Source organism: Zosterops lateralis (genome assembly GCF_965231275.1).
Source record: "Zosterops lateralis genome assembly, chromosome: 7".
Lineage (NCBI taxonomy): Eukaryota > Metazoa > Chordata > Aves > Passeriformes > Zosteropidae > Zosterops > Zosterops lateralis.
In genome coordinates, this window is record NC_139767.1 from 12436334 (window position 1) to 12458742 (window position 22409).

Consider the following 22409-nt stretch of genomic DNA (forward strand, 5'->3'; position numbering starts at 1 on the left):
AAACCTAACCATCTTCCAGGGTTCAACAGCATTTTGAAAAAATTTGATCCACATAGCTGCAGTGCAAGAAAGGGTTGCACTGCTGTCTTATCTAATTTCAAAGGGCTGCCAGGTACTGGATACAGAAGGAAATCCTTTGCTGTCCCTGTGAACATGTGGTTCTCAAAAAGCTGCAATAGCTGATCTCTGAATTTCCATAAACATCAACCACTTACAATGAAATCTTGCTTAACAACAAAATTAAAGGGAATTACACGTAGACCTCTCTCCTCCACAGATGTCTCTCCCTAATCCACCAATTTGCATTTGCTTTTACCTTCCTTTTTCAGGAAAGCAGCTGCAGCATTACATGGTGCTACTTAACTCGCATCTGAGAGAAACTGGGGCTGAGATTAACATGAGAGCACTTTCCTCTGGCAAATTATATTCCTTTACCAAGTGACCTTTCTTAATAACGCATGTCTGACTAAACAGTCCTTGGCAATGACAGCAAAGCTGATCAACTGGAGGCCACTGTGGTTGGATTAAGCCCACAGCAGTGCATAACTTCCGCACATGTCTCTGACTCATACCTTGTGGAACTGGGACGAGTTTCCTTTTGACTCTGAAAACTACCCTGAACTCACTAAAAACGCAGCAATTAAACTAAGCTTGCAAGAGGGGTGACTTTACAAGAGATAATGGAAGAATTAAATTGATATCACTATTTAGCTAGGCCTCTGAGGGCACTCCCTAATGCCAAACACTGCTACTTCACTTATTAAAAATATCATAGCAACATAACACTGATGTGAACAACACAAGGATTTATGACTGTTTTATCACCTCCACAAACTCTGTACAGGCTGGGTAAAAAACCAAGTGCAAATAATATAGTGGATGACAACAAGGTGGTTCACGTGGATTTTAACTATACCTGTATGGTATTTTCTTACTTGGAAAAAAAGTCTCACTCAAGTACTGGGGTAATTATGTCTGAGTAAAGTGCATTCTACCCACTACATACTTGTAAGTTCAGCTCCCTGGAGGTTAATATGCTAGCACATAAATGTAAAACATTCTTGATTCTCTGGACTAAACCTTAAAGCATATCAAGTGAGCAGCACTTAACTGGTTTTGCAAGAGAAATAAACTACTTCCACTCAGTTCACAATGAAGCGTTATTCACACCACCTACATCCTGTGCCTAAGTTAGACAGTGAGAAAACTGCCCAAAGAGGCAAGCTGGTGCAGGGCAGCTGGTGGCTTGTAAATTCACACAACAGCTTCACCCAACAAAATCACCCTGCACATTTAAACAGCTCAAATCTCTTACACTATCACTTGAATGGAAGTGTACGGACTACAGAGGGCAGGACTTGTTTGGAAGTCTCTGGACTACCAAAAGGTGCAATGACTTTAAAAAGACACTAATAATTTGTAAAATGTTAAGTGATTTAACACTTGTGCCACTTAAAAGACAGTCAATTCCATAAACTATGAGATCAAAAACACCTGTTTGTTCTTTGCAGACTACAATTAGTTTTCAAATTAAATCGTTACAGAAGAGAGCCAAACAGATTCTGTAGTCATTTATACAATGGGGTTGCTTCTGCCAACCATCAGTGTATTCGAAAATGAAACCCAGTTCCAAAATCAGAGATGCAGCTGGGATTGTGTGTCTTGTCTCTCCAAAATAATTTGGGGACAACAAATGATCTACTTCTGTCTCTCTAACTTGCCAACAATTCTGTGAAACTCTGGAGACAACAGGGTAACACGAGCTGTCAAGTGCCAGATTGTTCTATGTGATTAAAATGCTCATAATATTAATCCCATCTGATAAAACGTTGTATTTGCTGCATATTTATCTACATATTCAGTTTGTTTTCTTCAGAATTAAACTTACTACTACAGATGAGTTTTTAACAGAAAACACAGTAACAAGACAATCCAGTCAATACAGAAGACAATAGATTACACGTACTGAAATGAATACCTTTTAGTGGTATGGTTGTGGTAAAGAATGCTAGAAATAGTTTCATTCATTACTGTTAACATTACACAATTTACACACATACAGCTCTTCAGAACAAACACAGCCTAATGTGATAGGAAGTCAAAAATCTCTGCCGCTTTAAAAATGTGAAGACAAATATTAAAAGAATGATACATCACATGTGTTTCAGAATGGTATCAACAGAATTTTCTCTCAGGCCCGTGAGCAGACATTATTCCTCTCAGAAATATTAACCATAAGTAAAACTATTACACCATATGATTTTTATACCTGGGCTAACGTTGCAATCTGTGGTTGTGCCTGTACTGTCATCTGTTGGGTTTCTGCCTCTGTACCGGCTGCATCTCCACTCTGCTGGTTCTCTGCTCCAGATTCCATGGTCATTTAGTTACCTACAATCACAATATTTGTCGTAAGTCTGGGTTGGTATGCAAGTCCATTACTCTTGGTGGATCTGGCAGTAATCACTGCAGCTGAATTCCCATTACTACATACTGTTTTAATTTGCGTATTAAATGTTGTCAAACTATTAGTATTCAGGCAAATTCTTTTCATGCCAGGTGTTTGCCTCAGGTTGATTTTTCTGTGTGTAATGTTTCTGAAAAACAAGTCCAGTCTCCTCCAACAATGAGAATAGAAAAAATACATTCTGCTCATCCTAAAAAAAATCTGAGCAATTGCACTCTGATGACCTAGCACCTCTGCAATTTGGAATAAAGACCTGTCAGGAAGGGTACTCCCTGAGTGCCAAGGTGACAACGTGCCCTGTTGCAGCCCCCCCTCTCCCCCAGCAGCAGTCTACAGATATCCAATAGCAATTGCTTCTGTGCTGAGCACTCAGTTCTCAGTCATCTTTGCCTGAACTAAATATGCAACATCTCCATGCAAGTTCTTTCCATCACCACACTATGTATGGCTCCATGTTACAGCAACTTAGCCTGTTCCATCCAGTATTTTTAAAGCCCGTATACAAAACAATGGAAGCCATTTCTACTTGAACTTTCCCACAAATGTTTTTATATTTAGAGGTACACATTAGTTTGCCATGACCTAAGTTTTTTATCATATACAGCTCCTAATACACTGATATTTCTGAACACTAACTGAGCAAACCTAGATCACCAGAACACACAACTCTATAAAAAGAGGTTGCATAACTTCCAAACCCATGCACGTAGGCAGAGTGCAATGCCTGTTAAATTCTGCACTGATCTGAGAAAATCACTTTTCAGTTCTTCTTTAAGTACTGATATGAAAGTATTTGATACAAAAAAGAACTTCAAAATACAAGGAAATTATACAGCAATGATACTATATTATACAGAATTCCAAATGTTAAAAATGGGCATTATCTCCACAGCCACAACACTTACTCTGTGTGCCACCCTACGCTGCCCAATCTATTGAGGCCTCTGGCTACCCTAGGGCAACACACCTCTCTTCAGAGCTGGTCTAAAACAACCACTAGAGCATTTCTGCTTTGGGAAGGGGCCTGCAGGCAGAGGATGCTCATAGCAGAAGAAAGGTGGAAAGAAGCAGAAATGCCCTCTCCTTCCCCAGCCCCCTCGAGGAAAAGACTCAGAAGCATCAATACAGGTGGTGGTACCATGTCCACATTCCAGGCATTTCATTCTAAACACAGGGTCAGGGAAATTTCCATTTCAATGCAAACTATACCTCAGTGCTACAGGAAAGAGAATACCTTTTATACTGCCTAAAACAGCAGAGTCACACTTCAACCCTGAATATGAAATGTCTTACAACAAGTGATTGATAATCAAGAAAGATAAAACAGCTTTTCACAGTGGTAACTACATCCTACATCTAAAGAAAGCAAGTCAGTGTATATAAATCAAAATCTGTATATTTACTATTGAAAGTAACAGTTCAAATGAGCTTATGTGTGTGTCAACCCTAAAATGTAAAGCATCAAATATTTATTTCTAACATCAGTAAAGAAGGAAAAGAATTAAACCTGATTTTCCTTGAAAATTAACAATAAAAGAAAACATACAATTTTTTTAAAAAAAGCAAATTAAATTATTCTAAGCAGTCGAATTTTGTTATGCCTCCCTCTCTAGCCAAGATTTCTGTGCTACAAACCAAATCTTTCCCATGTTGCATTTCATATTTCAAAAAGCACACAAGAAAACCCATGCACTATTAGTATTTGCAATACACATTGCCAAACAGCTTTTAAAGACTTAATTACAACATTTTAAGTGGTTCTCTATCCCAACTGTAACACACAAGTCATATTTTAACACTTAGTCCTCCATGCTATATGCTCATTTTTCTTTTGAGTGTTCTGTATTTTGAGAACTACAACCCAGACTACTATAGGTTTCCCTCTGATTTTTACCATTTCCATTTTACTATTTGTCCAAGGTAAGCAAATCAACAGCTTTTTCCCAGTTCTATGCATGTATCACGGTGACTCCAGCCCAGAGATACCTCATCAGAACCATTTCAGAAGCAGATCTTTTACAGCAGCAGCATCTCCCAGCCAAGTCTCTCCAAAGAACTTTAAAACACAACTTCCCAGCTACAAATCCAAGTAAATCGCAAAACTAATAATGCTTTTGTTTGCTGATTGAAATCATGACTCTAGCATGGAGTTAATTTGGATTAGAAATGGATGAAATGTGCAAGTATCAGGTATTTAGCAATGTTCACAAAGGTAATTGTGTTGCCAAATTTCTGCTGATAAATGCAACGCTCTCCTAGGAAGAATTTCCAATCCCCTCATACACTATTTAGCAAAGGTCCTCTGTCTTTACAGGCTTGGCTTCCACACTTGCATCATCTTCTGCATATGTAATCAGCAAAAGGACTAACTATTTGAGATACTCTCTTCTACAACATCAACATTTCAGAAATCAAATTCTTAATATGAATTGCAAACACCTAAAAGGAAGTTCCTCATTTCATAATGTAGGAACTAAGCAATGCAAGAAATTGTCTGCAAGATTCACATCTTGACACATGAAGTTTAAGTGAGTTTCCAGTGACCTGTAGTTTTCTGACAGGCTCTCAGTTTCATGTTATTTACAGGTTCTAAGGACTCTGGTTCAACTAATCTTCCAGTTATACATCACAGTATTTGAATCCTATAGTAGATAGTAGCTTTGCTACTATCTTTTACAGTACTTTGTGAGAAAAAAGAGGAATCAGATTTTTGAGCATCAAGGCATCATACACCAGAGACACCGGTCACTACATTGTTTAACGTTTGGGTATGATCAAGGCTGCCAAGATGTACAGGACCATGCATGCACAACATAAACACTAAGTTGCCTGCATGGGTAAGGCCATGATGGCTGAAACCAAGGTTGTCAATTCCTATTCTTGAAATTTACAGTGTAACAGATGAAAATATGTTTGGTTTGAAACCTTAACCTCCCAACACATATAAATGAATGACAAACTCTACATCTCCTTTCTAAGCTTTTGTACCCCTAGTCTAGACAAACTTTGCTGATGTGTACCCCAACATCTTTCTCTTCTAGTGGGTGCCACCCCTGCTTTTATTCCTCTGTCCTGTTCACAGCGGCCCACCCTGCTCCCTGACACTGATTTCCCTGGCAGGCACCACACCAGAACTTCTCAGCTGATGACAGGGATCTGAGAAGTGACCTAGTGGGGAACGAGTCTCCCTGGCATGGACAGCGTATGGGAGCCAAGGGAGCACACTTGTCATTTTTCCTTCCAGGCTGCTTTCCAACTTGTCACCTACACACATATACTTTGAGAAAAGATTAGTAACTGCAGCATTGAACCAAGTGTTCTAAATGAAACTAACTGAAAACAACAGCTATTAACTATCAGAGTTGGAAGAGCAGAGACTGCTTGCCTAAAACATCCTGGGTATGAACTCTGAACACCAGAAAGCTGATGGGACTAGCTAGTTACAGATGGTGTAACTCGTGACTTTTGTAGTACACAGCTTTCTCCATTAGTTCAAAAGTGGAAGCAGTATTATATTTACTAATGCTTTTTATTAATAACTTACTTACTAATGATCTCAAACTCTGGAAGTGAAGAGCCAAACAGTCAAACATTTAGCTGACAGATGGGCATTTATTTTAACTAAATCAAAGACAGGGAGAAAGGAGTTCAGCAGAGGATAACTAACTGTCCCAGTTGAATTTACACTACGAGTACAGAAGACAGATGCTACTAAGAACAAACAGCTGCAGAATGCAACACACTGCAGAACTACACACACTACAGAAAAATCCAAATAAACCTGTCTCTTTAGTAGCACAAACCTGGAAGGGGCACTTAGCCAAGGACTACAGCAAAAGACATCACTTCAGATTTCTCCTTGACATGCATTTATGAGAAGAAAAGCTAGAGAGTTAGACTGCAACAATAATATGAAACAGAGTAATCTTTAATTATTGTATGTGTAGCTGGACCCTACAGATCAGTTGGATTACAGTGCAGTGGTTGGGAGCCTGTATTAAAAATGGATTCTGTGGAATTTGGGTATTCAGAAAAGGCAAGTATTTAAGGCAAAAAATATGAAATTTGATACTTCATGTACTGCATAAATGGAGCAATGATGCTATTGATGATAAGATATTTATTAGGACTTAAACATGGGTTAGACAGGCACCTGGGTAAAAAGAATATCCAAGAACAAGTTGAATTAGTACAGTTTTTTCATGCCAAAAAGAGTGCTGAATCAAAAGGAAGATAAAACCCTAATGAGTCGGGATTTAAACGGATTTCTAATCTTTAAAAAATCAAATAAATGCTTTTATGAGGAGGGAAGATTACATCCCATGTAATTCTTGCAGGTTCCAGTAGTCTTTTGAGGTACCTACTGATCTTCACTATCTTGAAGACAGGATACTGAACAAGGTGCTACAGTAATGCTAACTCCTGTAATCCCTGTTAAATAAAGTGACCATCAATGCTGTGTATTCAGAGCATGAGCTGTTGGTTACCTCCCCTCCCACCTGCCTAGAGTCAGGATAAAATATAATTGTCTTTCAACAGCTCTCATCCCATTTTCTTCACTCTTTACTATCCTCCCCTTGGTGTGTCTGTGGTCTGCCTGCTCTATTTTGCTTCCCTACATCTTTTTCTATCTCCCGTCTGATTTACCCCCACGAATTTCAGCACATCTCTCAAAGATTAAGCTCTGCTCCTTGATTTCCCCTTGCCCACACAAGCCACAGAGCTTTCCTACTCTGCAGACAGGCTGCTTTTCGCCTCCCAAGGCAGACTGGAGAAAAGAAAGGTGGAGATCCTTTCCCAAACACCATGAAATCCAAGAATCAAAGTACCACACTGTGGCTGTTAGAGCAGATAAAACTTCCCATCCCCTTTCATATGCCAAAGCCCTTAATACCCCAAAGCTTTCTGGTTTTCAGCTGGCACAGTAAAACATGGCACCTCTCCCCACAAGCCTTTTTCTTCTCTCTTTACTGGCATAGTGGTGGCAATTCACTGTCAGAAATTCAAGCTTCCACTGACAGGTACTGCCCATACAACATAACTGCACATCCAGGAAACACGGCTCACTTTACTGCGGAGGTACCGTCACACCTGCTCCTCAGCACGCACAACTTCACCAAGGGACACGCTGTAAGGAATCCTCCTCTGCCTTCTGGGTTTATTTTACTGAAGTATACACACAGATTTTGAAGAAAAACAACTGTCTCCAGAAACGGTGCAGAGCAGAGACTCAACACTCATGCCCATTCTGAGCCTGACTTGTACCACACCCAGTCATCTGCTCACCCAACACCTTTAGAGGTCACTCTACTGCCACTTGAGGCTCCTCATCCAGGGCATTATCCAGTCACCCAGCTGCTCATGGCAGTGAAGGACCAGAGCAGCTGAGGGAAGGGAAATTGAGGCAATGCCTATTTCTCGAGCCCTGTATTCACAGCAGTGCCAGTACAATTGTTCAGGAAGCAAGTACAGCTCCAGTACCCAAAGTTCAAGAATTTGACTCATTCCGTATTTAATGCATGTGGCTTTATAAAGCCACAGATCCACCATGAAAGCACTGAGAAGATCATCAAACATCACTCTGGTACACAACTGTTTTCACATTTCCAGCATAAGCACTGAGAACATTGACCTGCAATCTGTAAACATTTCCACTGTCACCTTGCAGAGTGGCAGCCCTTTCAGCCACAGCTCAACAGCCACTTTATGAACTCCATTCAGCAGCTGCCAGACTGCAAGTGTTCAGAGAAAAATAATTTTATTTACAGCTAACACATGGGACTTCAAATAACCAGTAATAAATGCTTAACAGGACAAGAAAGACCCATAATTATCTCTCTTTGTCACTAATGACTATAGTGGGTTGGCACAAGAATTGCAATTTATACCACAGCTTCTTTGTCATCCCAAGCTGGCACTGCCACTGCTCTTGGGTATTTGCTCCCTGTGTCCTCTCCCTTGGTGACCAGCCTGTGCGTGTCATACTGCGAACACAACCTATGTTTGTTCCGTCACTTGAAATCTACCTTCTACTGCTCCACAGAATGGGTTCTCCACAAAGCCATTTGATGATCACACCAGCTTTTGGGTCAGGGAAGCCCAAAGGCCAGGCAGACCCAGTGGAAATGGAAATAAAAGAATAGCTGCAACAACCAACACCACTAAAAATGCCAAAAAAGAAGAAAAGTCTTCATATCGTGTTCTGCAATAAGCAATCAGTCAGGCAAACTGAAGAATAAAAAGCTGGAAAAATTCCTATTGTCACTGAAGTTAAAGTATTTCATCTTGAACATCCAAGAAAAAATTAATCTCACTGTAAAAATACCTTGCACAAAGCAGAATCATTCCATCAACAGAATGTAATATCTGTAGTCCCACCCACTGTCTCCCTCAATGTGACACTCAGAGCAGTGTCTAAAAACTCTCTGCTGACTGAATACAGCCTGTAACAGACACTGCAAGGGATGTGAACAAAGTAGTAATTTCATACAGGACACAGAAAAAATACAACCAGGAATCTTAATTAAAAAATTAACAAACTTTTCTGGCTCACAACTTTTTCAACAAAACTTCTGTTACACTTCTAAAGTTTGTGAAAATTTCTCACATCAGATTTAGATGTATGAGTGATAAAAGTATTGGCAATTATTTGTGTGGCATGCTTGACATCTGTCTTACTAAATCACTCAAGCAAGCTGACATTTACCAGGCAGATGGTGAATCAGTAGGCACAGGTAAGGTGTACAAGCGAAAGTTACTTAAACAATCTTCACTGCTGTATCCTCCTGATTTGACTCCATACTCCAGTCATAGTACTAGTATCCAGTGTTTCTGCTTCAAGCTTTTTAAAAGGAAAAAATGGTCTGACAGCTATTAACTGCAATTTGGTTCTTGTATCACAAATTACACTAATAAATACAAAAGCATCCAGCAAGTATTTGGTACCCACACATAATTTAATTCAAGTTTAACCTATACTGCTTTTTTTTTTTTTTGTTCAATAGAAATTATAAACAAACAAACAAACAAATACCCCCACCCCTTTTTACTGATCTTATCTATAGGTCTTATGTGAATACATGAGCAGAGCCCAGTAGAAGCACCCAAGGGGAGACACCAGAGCAAGCATTTCCTAAAGCACTAACGGTGAAAAGCAAACAAATGACTCTCCACTCTCTTATCCTCTTCCCGTTCAGAAATGCCCTCAAAATACTGCCAGACGTCACTTAGACAAAACGTCAAAACAAATCCTGGGAAGGTTACAAAGTCATTAGGTAACTATTATTGTTATTGAAAACATAATCCATAAATATGTTCTATTTATAAATGCTCTATGCGCCTATTGAAGGCACTTCGGGTATTAAAAGACTAATTCAGATGCTTCAAGTCTGTGATCCTCAACATGCAGAACAGAGTTGTGATAACTATTTATGACACCTTCCTTAGTGCAGCAAAAAACTCCAAAACCCACCAGAAGATACCTGCAAACTGAATTTTAGAGAAGCAAGACATTTTAAAGAATGTCCTGGCGAACATATTCAACGTATTTACAGACACTTCTGAGAACTCTGCCCATTTTGTTGTTCTCAACACATTCATTGTCAATATCATATTTATGCATTTCAGTTACTTACAAACTGACTGCACTTTACTACAGCTTAGCATCTGTTCCCTGACATTATTTGTAGGACATAAAACTCACCTAATTTTCAATCTATGCAGATTTCTTGCAATTCCTATCAACTGTAAAAGCTTTCCTTTCTCAAAAATGATACCACATGAAATTGCCAAAATACACGCCTCTTTTCTCCCTGTAACTGCTGAAAGTACTGCGGCTCACCTCATCACATGTAGCTGGTTACTTAATAAAATCCATCACAACATTGTATCTGAACAATATCATTTGTAGGCAGACATCTTTAATGCAATTGAAAATATAGGCACCAAATGATTTTTTATCACACTATTGCTGAGTTATTGCTCCTGGTGAATACACCACAACACCAGGAACAGGCTCTTTGCAATTGGTACAGGCCCAGCAAGTCCATAATGAGAACAGTCACTTGTGAGGAGCTTTAATTTCTGGCCCTAATCAATTTCTCATTTTACCTTTGACTGAAACAGCTGTGGCAGGAGAAGTGAGGGATCCAGGATTCCATGGGATTTGAAGCTGACCAGCTGACCTCAGCCCAAATGAAGGTAGCTACCTGATGCCAGCCACTTCTCATATTTGCCCTTCTCACTCCAGTGCTGAACTGTGACTGCACACCAGTCTGATGGCAGTTTTTATTTAAGAAGGATGACATGATTACATCTGTACTGTTACAAGTGAGGGAGTTCTGCTCAGCCCAGGGTGAAAGCTTTCTGGATGGAAACAGCACCCATCTAAGAGCCTATTAATGCAGCCTTGACACCAGGCAACAGGAGAAAAGAGGTGGATACAATAAACTAACACCTTTTCTGCTAAGGAGGCCCTTAGTTTGTACACCCTGCTCTTAGCACAGGCCGATAGCTTGGGCTCAGCACCACACTGAAGCAGCTCTACAACCCCCTCGTAAGGAGGCAGGCTGTACCTGGCTGACACAGTGAGCAATTCAGAAATAGTTCTCTCCTATCACCCAGATATCTAGATAGGCCAAATAAATAATTTACTCAGCTGTACTGGTCAACTAGCAGATCATTTTGAGCCACTTGCTTTCACAGTAAACACTGGCATGTGAAGGTGTTCCAGCAGGAGAGCTAACTCTGCTAGCGGTCAGAGACCGTCTCCTTTCCTACTGTCAGGGAGAAAAGAGGACTGTCACTACAATAATTAAAGGAGTATTCAGAGCAGAAAATGATGCCAAGTTAGCAAGGCTAAGATCCATCTAAAAGAAGGTGCATGTGTTCCTTTTTTCCACTGGATAGAGCTGTCAGCACTTGAGATTTCCACCACCTAACCTGCCAGAGTCATTCAGATGAATATAATATTTGTTCTCCTCCATATGCACTTCTATGTTTTATGGTCTTTTACTACCTCACCATTCATTCTGGCAGATCTTTAAGAACCACCTAAATGCTGCATGACATATTTTGACAACCTTTTCATATGTTGTAAGGATCTTTGTCCACTTGCCAAACAACCTTTAAACATTCCAGGTCTGAGGCATCAGCTGGGAAAAACTGTTGCAATTCCAAGCCTGGGGCAGCCTGCAACTCTGTAGGGAGAGCCTCCACATATTTTCATTAAATGAAGGGTTATCTCTGAAGTGAGGGAACTACTGAAACTTGTTCTCAACAAACAACTACAGGAGCAATGACTGACTGCTCAGCAGAGTCACTCTCCTAAAGTGAAGAACTAAGATGTTGTTGTCAGGACAAGGGTATTTAATATATGACTGTCTCCTGCACAGGCTGCACTCCATCAATGTGCTAGGGAAATCCACAGGCTCACTCACTGGGTCTGTGACAAACGCTTATGTGACCAAAGCTAAAGCTACTTTGAAACTATACAAATCACCCAGCTCTCTTTGGGTCTCTGGGCAAATCAGGAAAAACTTATAAAAGATACAAATAAAAACCAGAGCATTACAAAGGCCTACAATGGTGGTTAACCTGAGTGCTACAAGCCCAAGGGCCAAAAATAGAACATGCAGTAATCTCAGACCTGTAACAGAAAAAGAAATCACCTCCATATAGGTGTTTCCTTAATTGTATTAATTAAAATTATATGCCAGGTATGATTTAATGGAATAATGTGATAAAGCCAAAGAACCACGTAAACATGTTTATTATTACCTGAAATCTTTTTATTCCAAAAAAATGCTTTTAGAGTCTTTGTTAATTTTACAGTGTGAAAATATAAATAGACACATGGAATTTATCAGAACAGAGTACTGTAAGACTGGACCAAAGACTCTTTGAGATCACACTGATTAAATATGACATTCTAAAGTAATTTGAATGTAAATTTATATTCAGAAACTCAAATCTTCCGGGAAGTCCCAGGTATTCAGGATACTTTCCCATTAATAAAGTAGATGTTTCCTTTTCCACCCTATAATGAAGGAGAGCAAATGTCGTCAGTATTTTAAGTTCTTTGTATGGTCTCAAACGTTAAATTAGAGACCTGGATTTTATAATCCATTTGTAATAATAATAATAATCATCATCATGCTGAGGTTTAAATAATGTAGGTCACCTCAGCAAAATACTATACACTGAAAAGGGGCAGATACTGGAATCCCAAAGTGACAAGTATCACACGTGTTTTCACATCATTCTTCTGTTGCAGAGAACTATCAAATCAGTTGGGGAATTTAGGGGAAGCATGGAGTTTCAGATATTTATAAGCTGCACAGTTAAACTTGACATGAGAATTTAACGTAGAACTTGTGTCTCCTGAGATTTTGTCTGTTGGTGAGAAGGGACAACTCCACAGCTAATGTTTCCAACCCACTTCTGAATGTCAGTGGCTAAAGCATCAATTCATAAAAAATGTCACTTCGGATATTTATGCTTCAAGCTTGACAGACACAAACTATTTAAACAAGCAATACTCATTCTGATTGATGCTTGGAACATATGTGGTATTTCTAGAGTTCAACCCATAGTATAAAAGCAAGAAGTTATATAACTTGGTAAACATTGGAAAGTCTTGTTTAAAAAAATCAGAACACTTCTAATGAGTTCAGAAAGAAAACACAACAAAATGGATGTTTCAGACCAATGCTTTCACTGTTTTATTATAAAGTATCTTTAGAAATGGTCACCTGAAAGTAAGACTGAGTTATTAATACAAAGCTGACAATTACCAAATATCAAGTCAAATCCCTGAAAAAAAACCAAACCAAAGCAAACCTGTATCTTTAAAAGCAACATAGTTAGGGTTTTTTTTATGATTTAATAGCTTTGTTTCATTTTTAACAGGCAGTGTAAAACATTTTTTGCTTCAGTGCCCTCCAGGAAGTGTAAACCTTTGAATTCTTTCTGAGGCTGCATTGCTAGAGTACAGTATGCCCAAGTATGCTCAAGAAAAACAGCACTTCCTTACAAACCTTGGCCTTGTTAAATTTCTGAATGCATCCTATTCACAGAATTAATTGCAACATTATAACCAAAAGATCTAGGTCTTAAACCACAGCTTAGACTTGGAAATACTTTTAAATCCTAAAATTGCTTTGGCTTTACTAGTTTTATTGAAAACATCGTTGCTTGGTCAATTAGCACTAGTCTTGAAGCATCATCAGACTATGTTGCTTAATGCACCAAAATTAAATCTATGACCCAGCCTCTCTCCTAAAAACCAAATGAAATGCAACAGTGATCAAACTTTGTAGTAAAATAACTCTGACTAACGTTACCAACCAAGTGGATTCTAGTTTATTTTTCATATATTTTTAAAATTTGCCTGAGCAGCACAGGAGAGCCTTTTAAAGGAGAAAGGTCACTCGTATGCCTGCCAGGTAGATCTACTCTGCAAAAACATCATCTCCAAAGAAAGAATAATGTTTCTCAAATACTTAACTGGAGTTTAAGACCTCCATTACCTGGGAGCAACATGACTGTCTCCATGGAACAGGGATGTGATTTGCTGGTAATGCTGAAGGTCTGCAAAGACCCAGAATAAGCAACAGGAGCCACTGACGAGCCACAAAGGGCAAGAGAAAAGAATCCACGTTTTACATTAATGTGTTGCACACAAAAGAAAATCTCCATTTTGCTTTCTGCAACTACAGTCTTGCAAGCATTTCTGCTGGCAGCACTGCCAGCTTAGGCTCTGGTTTCCTCTAAATTCTTTCTTATTTACACCTTTACACTTGCCTGTGAAGCTGTCTAGTGAATGGGACTGGGCAACCAATTTGCACTACAGACAAGGAAACACAACTAATTTCTAGCCTGAACCAGTTCTCTGATCCAGCTCACAGGCAGTCATACTGGTGCTACTGGCACAGGAACAGGAGCAGGAACAGGGAAGGTGGGGCAGAGTCTACCCTGCTGCAGCCAGGCCTGTCAATAAGCAGATCAAATCATGGGTATAGGTGTCACAAGACTGTGGGAAGCTAACAAAGATCCTAAAAAAACCACCTCTATTCTGTAATTTGATTACTGTTGTGATGACTGGTTCAGAGTGGGAGGCTGGAAACAGGATTAGTATTTCTTATACAATCAACATTAGCTTTCTGAGGATTGGGCAGAGATGTACTTTTCAAACAGCTACGTTGCTGACAAAGCAGCTATTTACAGCAGCTAACACACTTCTTCCTCTCCCCAGTCCAGGGTAATGTGCACTGGTTACACATGCAACATTACCTTTACACTACAACTTCCAGGCCAGTAGTTTCAGCCACCATTAATTATTTTACAATCTGGAAGACAGGCCAAGGCATTTATGAGTTTGTAGCAACAGTGACATACAGTGAGCTGACTGCCCACGTGCCTTGGGCCAACTGACAGGATGTGCACCCAAGTGCTGGACCTGGACCCTTCTGGAGCTTCCTATTTCAACCTGGGCTTCATTAAAAATATGCTATATATAATTCTCCCCTGCTGACGGGGCTCCTCATAATGAAAAATACCCAAGAGGTACACTGATCTAACCTCTTGAGAAGACTAAAATCTGCCTCTGATAAGGAGCAGTTAGTTCAATCACACAGATATCACCAGGCTTTTAAAACAAGGAAAGTTTCCTCGTTGTTTTTTCTTGTTTATTTTTTGACTTACTGTGTTCTTAGCTTTCCTAGCTGCAAAGACAAACTCATGTGGCTCTGGTCACTATGGACAGAGTCCAACTCTTCCTTCTTTCACTCCAAGTCATAGATATGCTGCCATTCCCCAAGATGGGTCTGCTGCTGAACGGAGAAAGTTGTGTCCCCCTCCTTCCTTCCCCTATCATCACTGCAAATCTGCACTGGTGTTTGTGCCAACAGCATCTCAATCACCAAACAATTCAGCTCACTTATGCAGGAGAAAATTATCTACTAAAAAAGCAGTTCTCTCCTGGGTTAGTAATCTGAACTGGGTTATTATGTCTTATATACAATCAACACTACAGACAATGTAAAGGGATGGTCCAACACCACATAACCAGGAGAAGGAAGGGAGAGAGCAAGACCTCTGTCTCCGGAGAGCCACATACAATTGTATCAGCTCAGACAAAACCACAGCAACAGATTACTTTTGTTGGTTATACTGTGGCATTAGTACACAGTACCCTTTTTTACACCTTCCCTCCCTTTTTATCTCCCAGAATTTTCCTATCAGCACAAAAGGAAAATTCGGATGAGTTTCAGAAAGAGGGCAGGGTTCCTACACCTACACTAATGCCCTAAGCTTTTTTTTTTTTTGTTTTTTTTTTTTTTTTTTTTTTTTTTTTTTTTTTTTTTTTTTTTTTTGTTTTTGTTTTTTTTTTTTTTTTCAAGAGAAAGAGCTCACTGCAACCCAGAAATGTGTAAATTTACAAATCCTGCTGATACTGTATGCTACTTGGAGCAATGGACAGGCACCAGCGAATTTTGAGGCCAGGCCAGCTACACATAGCCAGATGATGTGTCATCAGAAAAAAAAAGGCAAGAAAATAATGTCTCCCGTCCATTATTTAATGGGGTATAAAAGATGATGAGAGAGATTTTACAGATGAGAAGAGATTTTGACATTCAAACCCCAGGAAAGGTGCAAAGGAAAGTAAAATCCAACTGATACTGGAACAGCACAGAAAATGAGAGATTTAGGGTAGCACTTATAAGAAAAGTGCATGTAATATTGGACCCTAAATGTCACAGGAGGTTGCAGTTTCTGAAAAGATGATTAAAATATTGCAGCAAAGAGCTGCAGTGAACAATCAAATTTAAATCTGAAGAATAAAAAAAAAAGGAAGTAAAGGAAGTGCACAGAGAACTTGCTAAAAAAACCCATACACAAAAGGTGTTTAAGACAAGTAAATATGCAGCACAACAAATCAGTTTAATACATGATATTGAAGTTTGGGAACAGCTGTTGCTCATGTTCATTTGCTCATGGTTAGCACATGTAAGAACTGAGACTTAGCTGAATGATCCAGCTCTGTGGCAAGAAGAACCCCAGCAGCAGCTATGTCATCCAGCTTAGTTATAAACACAGCCATAATTTAAAAATTTTTACATAGGCTGCATTTTCTCATTTAGCAGCATAGCTGCTTGAGCTGCCCTTATCTCCCTGCTCATTCCAGCCCCATCCCTTCCCCTGATTATGGTGGTACAGCTACTGTGCAGCCATGCAGGAACCAGGGGAAGGAATGATCCCGGTGAAAATGAACCTCCACACCTTTTAAACAGCTGGATCATCGCCCCATGCAGGAGCCTAAGCCTTTGTGTGAGTGCAATGGGAAATACACAGAAGATGCCTTGGCCAGTATTACTACCAAAAAATGCTATGAGGAACTATGGTTTCAGTTCATCAACCAGTAGATAAGCTTCAAGAATTCCTGGATTTCTTAAGGCTACCTGCTCTTTTTTAAGCTTAGAAATCTATCTGACAGTTTCTGCCTAAAGCAGAAAATACAACCCAGCTTTAGTTCTGCCATGTACAGGGAAAAGGAGTTTTCCTGACAACCTCATTGACTAAACAAGGCTATCACTGAACACTTAAAATATCAGAGATTTTTCCAGATCACTTTAACTCTCCCCTCCAAAAAGTGTGAAAGCATCTAGGACAGAGATTTTTATTTCAGTTTCCTGCACTAAGGTAGCTTCAAAACAGTTCCCTGTAAGGCTTCCTGCAACTGTGTCTCAAGTAGCCAGCGTAGTCTCCTGTCAGAGAACAACTGAAAAGGAACAGAATCTGGAAGAGCAACTGGCAGGACTCTCCTATCTTCAGAACTATTTTTTCATCTTTCACCTAATGGCTTTTTTTAAAATTTATTTTTACAAAATATCAACTCTTTTTTACAAATATGAACTCTCACAATATTCTCAGGACAAAAATAGGAATGCTTATTATCTTAGGATAATATTCTGTACCTCTCTGCACTCTACTCAAAAATCACTGCACGTAACTAACAAGTATCAGTGCTGCTTTAAACTTGTGTTTATGTAGATATGTTAGGTAAACCATATACATGCATCCAAACAGGAACATGCTTCCTCCAAATTCTTTATCCTCTCACCTTAAAGTGGCTCTTCCAACAATGTGTTTTCTATTCCTTCCACTCGACACATAATACTATAAATCCAGCACTGCCAGACAAAAACAGCAGCAGAGAATCCTTGGCTGTTTTCAAGTGGTTTTTTTTACCTGAAAGGCCAACTAGAGGCTGGCACATTTTCACCTCCTGTGCAGCTGACAAGGCTGTTTTAGAAATATGGAAAGCTGGAAGGTGTTGTATTCGTTCTCACTCACCTTTTTTAACTGCAGTACAATCAAGTGATCTAAAAGCTTTGAAGAACAAAATAGGTATCAATGCCTTCATGCTGGGAGATGTACATAGATCATTAATAGAAGGCTGCTCAGGTTTTCATAACCACTATGAAATACAACCTCAAAGACTGCAGATGAGGCAATACAATTTTTGATTCACTAAAAAAAATCACTGCCTTGTCACGAACTTCAGCTGTATGCAGGTAGGGTACCAGAGAGCTCAAACCAAATTGGGTAGGGTGGTTTCTGTAGATGAGGATTGCTGTCACGTCCTATGAAACTAACTTTAGTTTGATTAGTGGCAGAAAGCTAACATGGCCTTCTCACTGCACCAAAGCCTTGAGAAGTGTGGCATGAGTAACTGATCTCCACTTGCTTCCAGAGATCCAAAAATAGAGATGAAGTGTGAATATCCCATTTGTTTCAAAACGGTGCCAACAGAAATTCCGAGCTGGGGCCTTGTCTCCTATCAAAATATGCACCTACAGCACTGTAGCTGCACTTAGGCAAGAAGAGGCTGCTTCTCACTGCAGCAGAACAGCCACTCTGCAGAGTAACAGCTACAGAAGATTTTGTATAGCAATAGCTGTGCTGGTGCAGGTTTCCAAGAAACAGCCAGATTGATGACTTGACAGCCTAAATGAGATGTTTCTAAATTTTCTGTAGCAGCAAACCCCTCTCCCCCTTTTAGACCTTTGGGATGTTTTTTGTGTTGGACTTTGTTGTTTTGTTTTTGTTTGTTTATTTACTTTTTTACCCAGAGTAGTAGATACACCTATCACTAAACCTATGAGAAAAAAAATAAATTAGATGCAGACCGTTCAGTGCAGATCTAAACACTATATTGAAAGTACAAATCTGAATACTGGTGTTCTCTCAATTAAATGAAAGCATTAAAAATGATTACACACCTCTTTACTACATGCAACAATTTCATTTTAGGTGACCTGTAAGTGATGCTTAGCCAATACACAACCACCTCCCTGTTCCCTTTTCTCTCTGACCCGTGAGGGAACAAAGCTGGTGAGGAAATGAAGAGATCTGTGTTTGAAAATATGGATCTGAGAGTCTTCCACTCTATTATGAAACAATAAGATGTTTTTCTAAAACTACAAAAGCAAGAATCAAGGTTTTTCTTTCCCATTTTTGTATTTAAAATGTAGTGCCTGTTCCATCAAACCAAGAATGAATGAAATACACCAACAAATACACTCTCTTTAATCACTATCAACAGCCACATTGCTTATTGAAGTCCTTGTATGTCTATTAATCAATTAGAAGTTTAGAAAACCTCTTTTCATGTTGGTATTATACAGTGAAGTGATGTAGAGCATCTTTGGCCTTCATTTCAAAAGAAGTGGTGGAAGTGACAGAAAACAGAAATTCACATACAAGGAAGTATACATGTAACTCACAAATATCCATTTTGAACAAAACCCATTTCAGTGACTTCGTATTTTACTGTATAAATCCACATTTGTTCATACAAGGAAGAAAGGATGCAAGTAGAGTCTCAAAATTCCTGTATTCTAAAGTAGTGTTTAGTGGTGGTCAGAATGGGACTAAACAGAGATGCATGATATTTCTAAGAAGTCTCTGGTCTTTTATTTAAGAAGTAGGAAACATGTTTCTAACCCCAGGGGGAAAAAAAAAAAAAAAGTCAGGTGCTATTCCAGAAGCAGACTGTGAGCAGGCATTCCAATATTTAGGAGGAAGAAACAAAAATGAAAAAGTCTTTAATGATGAAAAATCATGTGACCATTATTTAAAACTTTTTATCCTGGTACACACTTAAAAGGTGTAACAATCTTTGCTTTAAAAGTTTTTTAAGTCTGCCACGTTGTTTTTTGCTTACTACTGTAACACAAAATTGCAAATATCCAGGATTTGAAAGTAGAACAAAGTCAAAACACTGTCTTCTATTCTAGGCAAGAAAAAAGGAAAAAAAGCCCCCACAGCTGCAGCAAGGCAAGGCTGGTGTAAGGCAGAAAAAGGCATCTGAGCTGACATTTGCTATTGAAGCTGGGATAGAGGTCATATCCTGTTCGCTGTGCAGCACCCAAGTCTCTGGAAAACTGGCAAAAGCAAATCCCAAACCGAGATTTACCAGCCGCAGCCTGGCTCGAGTTCGCTTTGAGTTAAAAATACTAGCGGGGAGAAGCGGCGCGGGCAGAGGAGCCGTGTCCCCGTACGTGCCCTGCGCGCCGGGCCGGCTGTGCCCGCGGTCCCGCCCGGAGCGCGGTGTTGGGTGACCGGCCCCGCCGCCCGGCCGGGCCTCCCGGAGACGGAGAGCAGCGAGCCGCCGGGCCAAGCGCCGCCCCGGCTTCCGAGCACAGATTTTATTAAAAGCTTCTCGTTACACAGCCGGGGAGCGCCGCACGCACTCGTGTCCATCGCGGCGGGAGTCTGTTTGTTTATCCGTGCGGCGCGCTCGGGGCGCCGGGGAAGCGGAACTCCGGCGGGCGCGGGGGGCGGGCGCGGCCCCAGGGAGGGTCCCCGGAGCCCGGCGGGGCCGGGGGGCGGCAGCGGGAGAGCGGGAGCCGGAGCGCACACGGCGGGGCGGGGAGGGGGCGCGGGCGGGAGCGCGGCCGCCCCCCGCTCCCCCTCGTCGTGGTCCTCCGCCGCCTCCTCCGGGGGCCGGGGGGCGCGGCGCCCCTTCCCCGCCGCGCTGAGCGCCGCCGCCGGCTGCCGACAGAGCCGCCGCCGCCCGGCCGTGGCGGCCGCCGCCGGGCCGGCTCCCATCCGCCATTATCCTTTGTTCGCGGCGCGGCGGCGGCGGGGATGTTGCAGGGCTCGGCTCCATCTTTAAGGCGGGCGCCCCTCCCGCGGGCGGTGCGCGGCCGGGCCCCCGCGTCCTGCCGCCCGGAGGCTCCCCTGGTCCCCGCCGGGCTCCATTTCCTTCCCTCCCCCCCGCCCCTGTTTGCTGGGCGCCGTCCTCCTCTTACCGGTTACCAGGCTGCTCCGTCACTGCTTTCGTTCGCGCCTGGGATCTCGCCGCAGTTTTATTCTCTCCCCCACGTAACACACCGCGTCAAACTACACCTCCGCCGCGTCACTCACACACACAGGCGCTCCCAGCCCGGCGACAGGCAGGCAGCGGCCGACTGAGGAGCGCCAGCCAGGGAGCAAGCGCCGAGCGCGCCCGGCCCCGCACGGAAACCGCCGAGCGCTCACGGAAAACGCCGAGCGCCCGCCAGGCGGCGGGAACGGCCGAGCGCGCCGCCGGCCCCCGCGGAAAGAGCCGAGCGGCCGCGGAAACGAACGAAGCGCCCCGGAGGGGGAGGCGGAAAGAGCCGAGCGGGCGGCGGGAAGGCGCGAGTGGCGCTTCCGCCCCGGGGCGGCCCGCGCGGGAAGCACCGAGCGGGGCTGCGGGGGGGAGGGGGGCGCGCGCTCGCCCCCCCCCCCGCTCCCCCCGCCCCCGCCGTGCGCGCGGCCGAGGCGGCCGGAAACTCGCGAGCGCTCGCGGAAGCGGCTGAGGGGAGTCCGGGCGCGCGCCGCTCCCCTCAGGCACCCGCGCTCCCCCGCCCGCCTCATCTCGGCACAGAACCGGCCGGGTCGGAAAAGACCTGTGAGATCGTCCGGTCTCACCTGTGACTGAACACCACCATGTCAACTAGATCATATCCTAAATGTTTCTCCAGGGACCACGGCTCCACCGCTTCCCTGGGCAGTCCATTCCAGTATCTGATCACCTTCTGCGAAGAGCTACTCCCTGATGTCCAACTAAACCTCCCCAGGCTCACCTTAGGGCTATGTCCTCTTGTCCTGTTGCTGGTTGCCTGGGAAAGAAACCGACCCCCATCTGGCTACACCCTCCTTTCAGGCTGTTGTTGAGAGTGAGAAGGTCCCCTCCTTTTCTCCAGGCTAGAGCCCAGCTCCATCAGCCACTCCTCACAGGACTTGTGCTCCGGCCTCTTCTCCAGTTTCATTTTCCTTCTCTGGACACACTCCAGCACCTCATAAGCCTTTCCTGAATGGAAGGGTCCGGAACTGGACACAGCATTCAAGGAGTGGCCTTATCAGTGCCAAGTACAGGGAGACGATCACTACCCTGATCCTGCTGGCCACACTATTCCAGAGGCCGGGATGCAGTTGGCCTCCCTGGTCCCCTGAGCACACTCTGGCTCATGTGCAGCAGCTGTTGACCCCCAGGTACTTTGCTGAGCTGCTTTCCAGCTGCTCTGCCACAGCGTCTAGAGCTGCATGGGGTTGTTGTGACACAAGTGCAGGACCTGGCACTTGGTCTTGTTGAACCTCATGCCACTTGTCTCACCATTGATCCAGCCTGCCCAGATTACTCTGCATAGCCTTCCTACTCTCCAGCAGATCAGCACTCTCACCCAACTTGGTGTTGTCTGCTAATTTGCTAATGGTAGACTCAACCCCTCACCCAGACCATCAATAAGGATATTTAATCGAACTGGGCCTTATGCAATCCTTGGGGGACACCACTAGTGACCGATACCAGCTGGATGCAGCAGGGTTCACCACCACTCTCTGGGCACACCTATCCAGCCAGTTCATAGCCCACTGAAGAGTGCACCTGTCCACATCATGGGCTGCCAGCTCT

The 22409-nt window shown here is 42.4% G+C and overlaps 1 protein-coding gene across 3 annotated transcripts in view; it reads right to left on the minus strand.

The window, feature by feature from the left end:
• Window positions 1-21336, minus strand: part of CREB1 (cAMP responsive element binding protein 1) — a 40381-nt gene extending 19045 nt beyond the window's left edge. For 2 of the 3 annotated variants that reach the window (XM_083865743.1, XM_083865742.1), the window contains exons 1-2: window positions 20785-21336; window positions 2270-2391 (exon numbers count right to left, since the gene is read on the minus strand). In XM_083865743.1, coding sequence (XP_083721869.1) covers window positions 2270-2383 — 114 coding nt within the window. In that variant the 5' untranslated portion in view covers window positions 2384-2391; window positions 20785-21336. The remainder of the gene's footprint in view (window positions 1-2269; window positions 2392-20784) is intronic. The other variant, XM_083865744.1, reaches the window with a different exon arrangement.
• Window positions 21337-22409: the final 1073 nt, after the last annotated feature.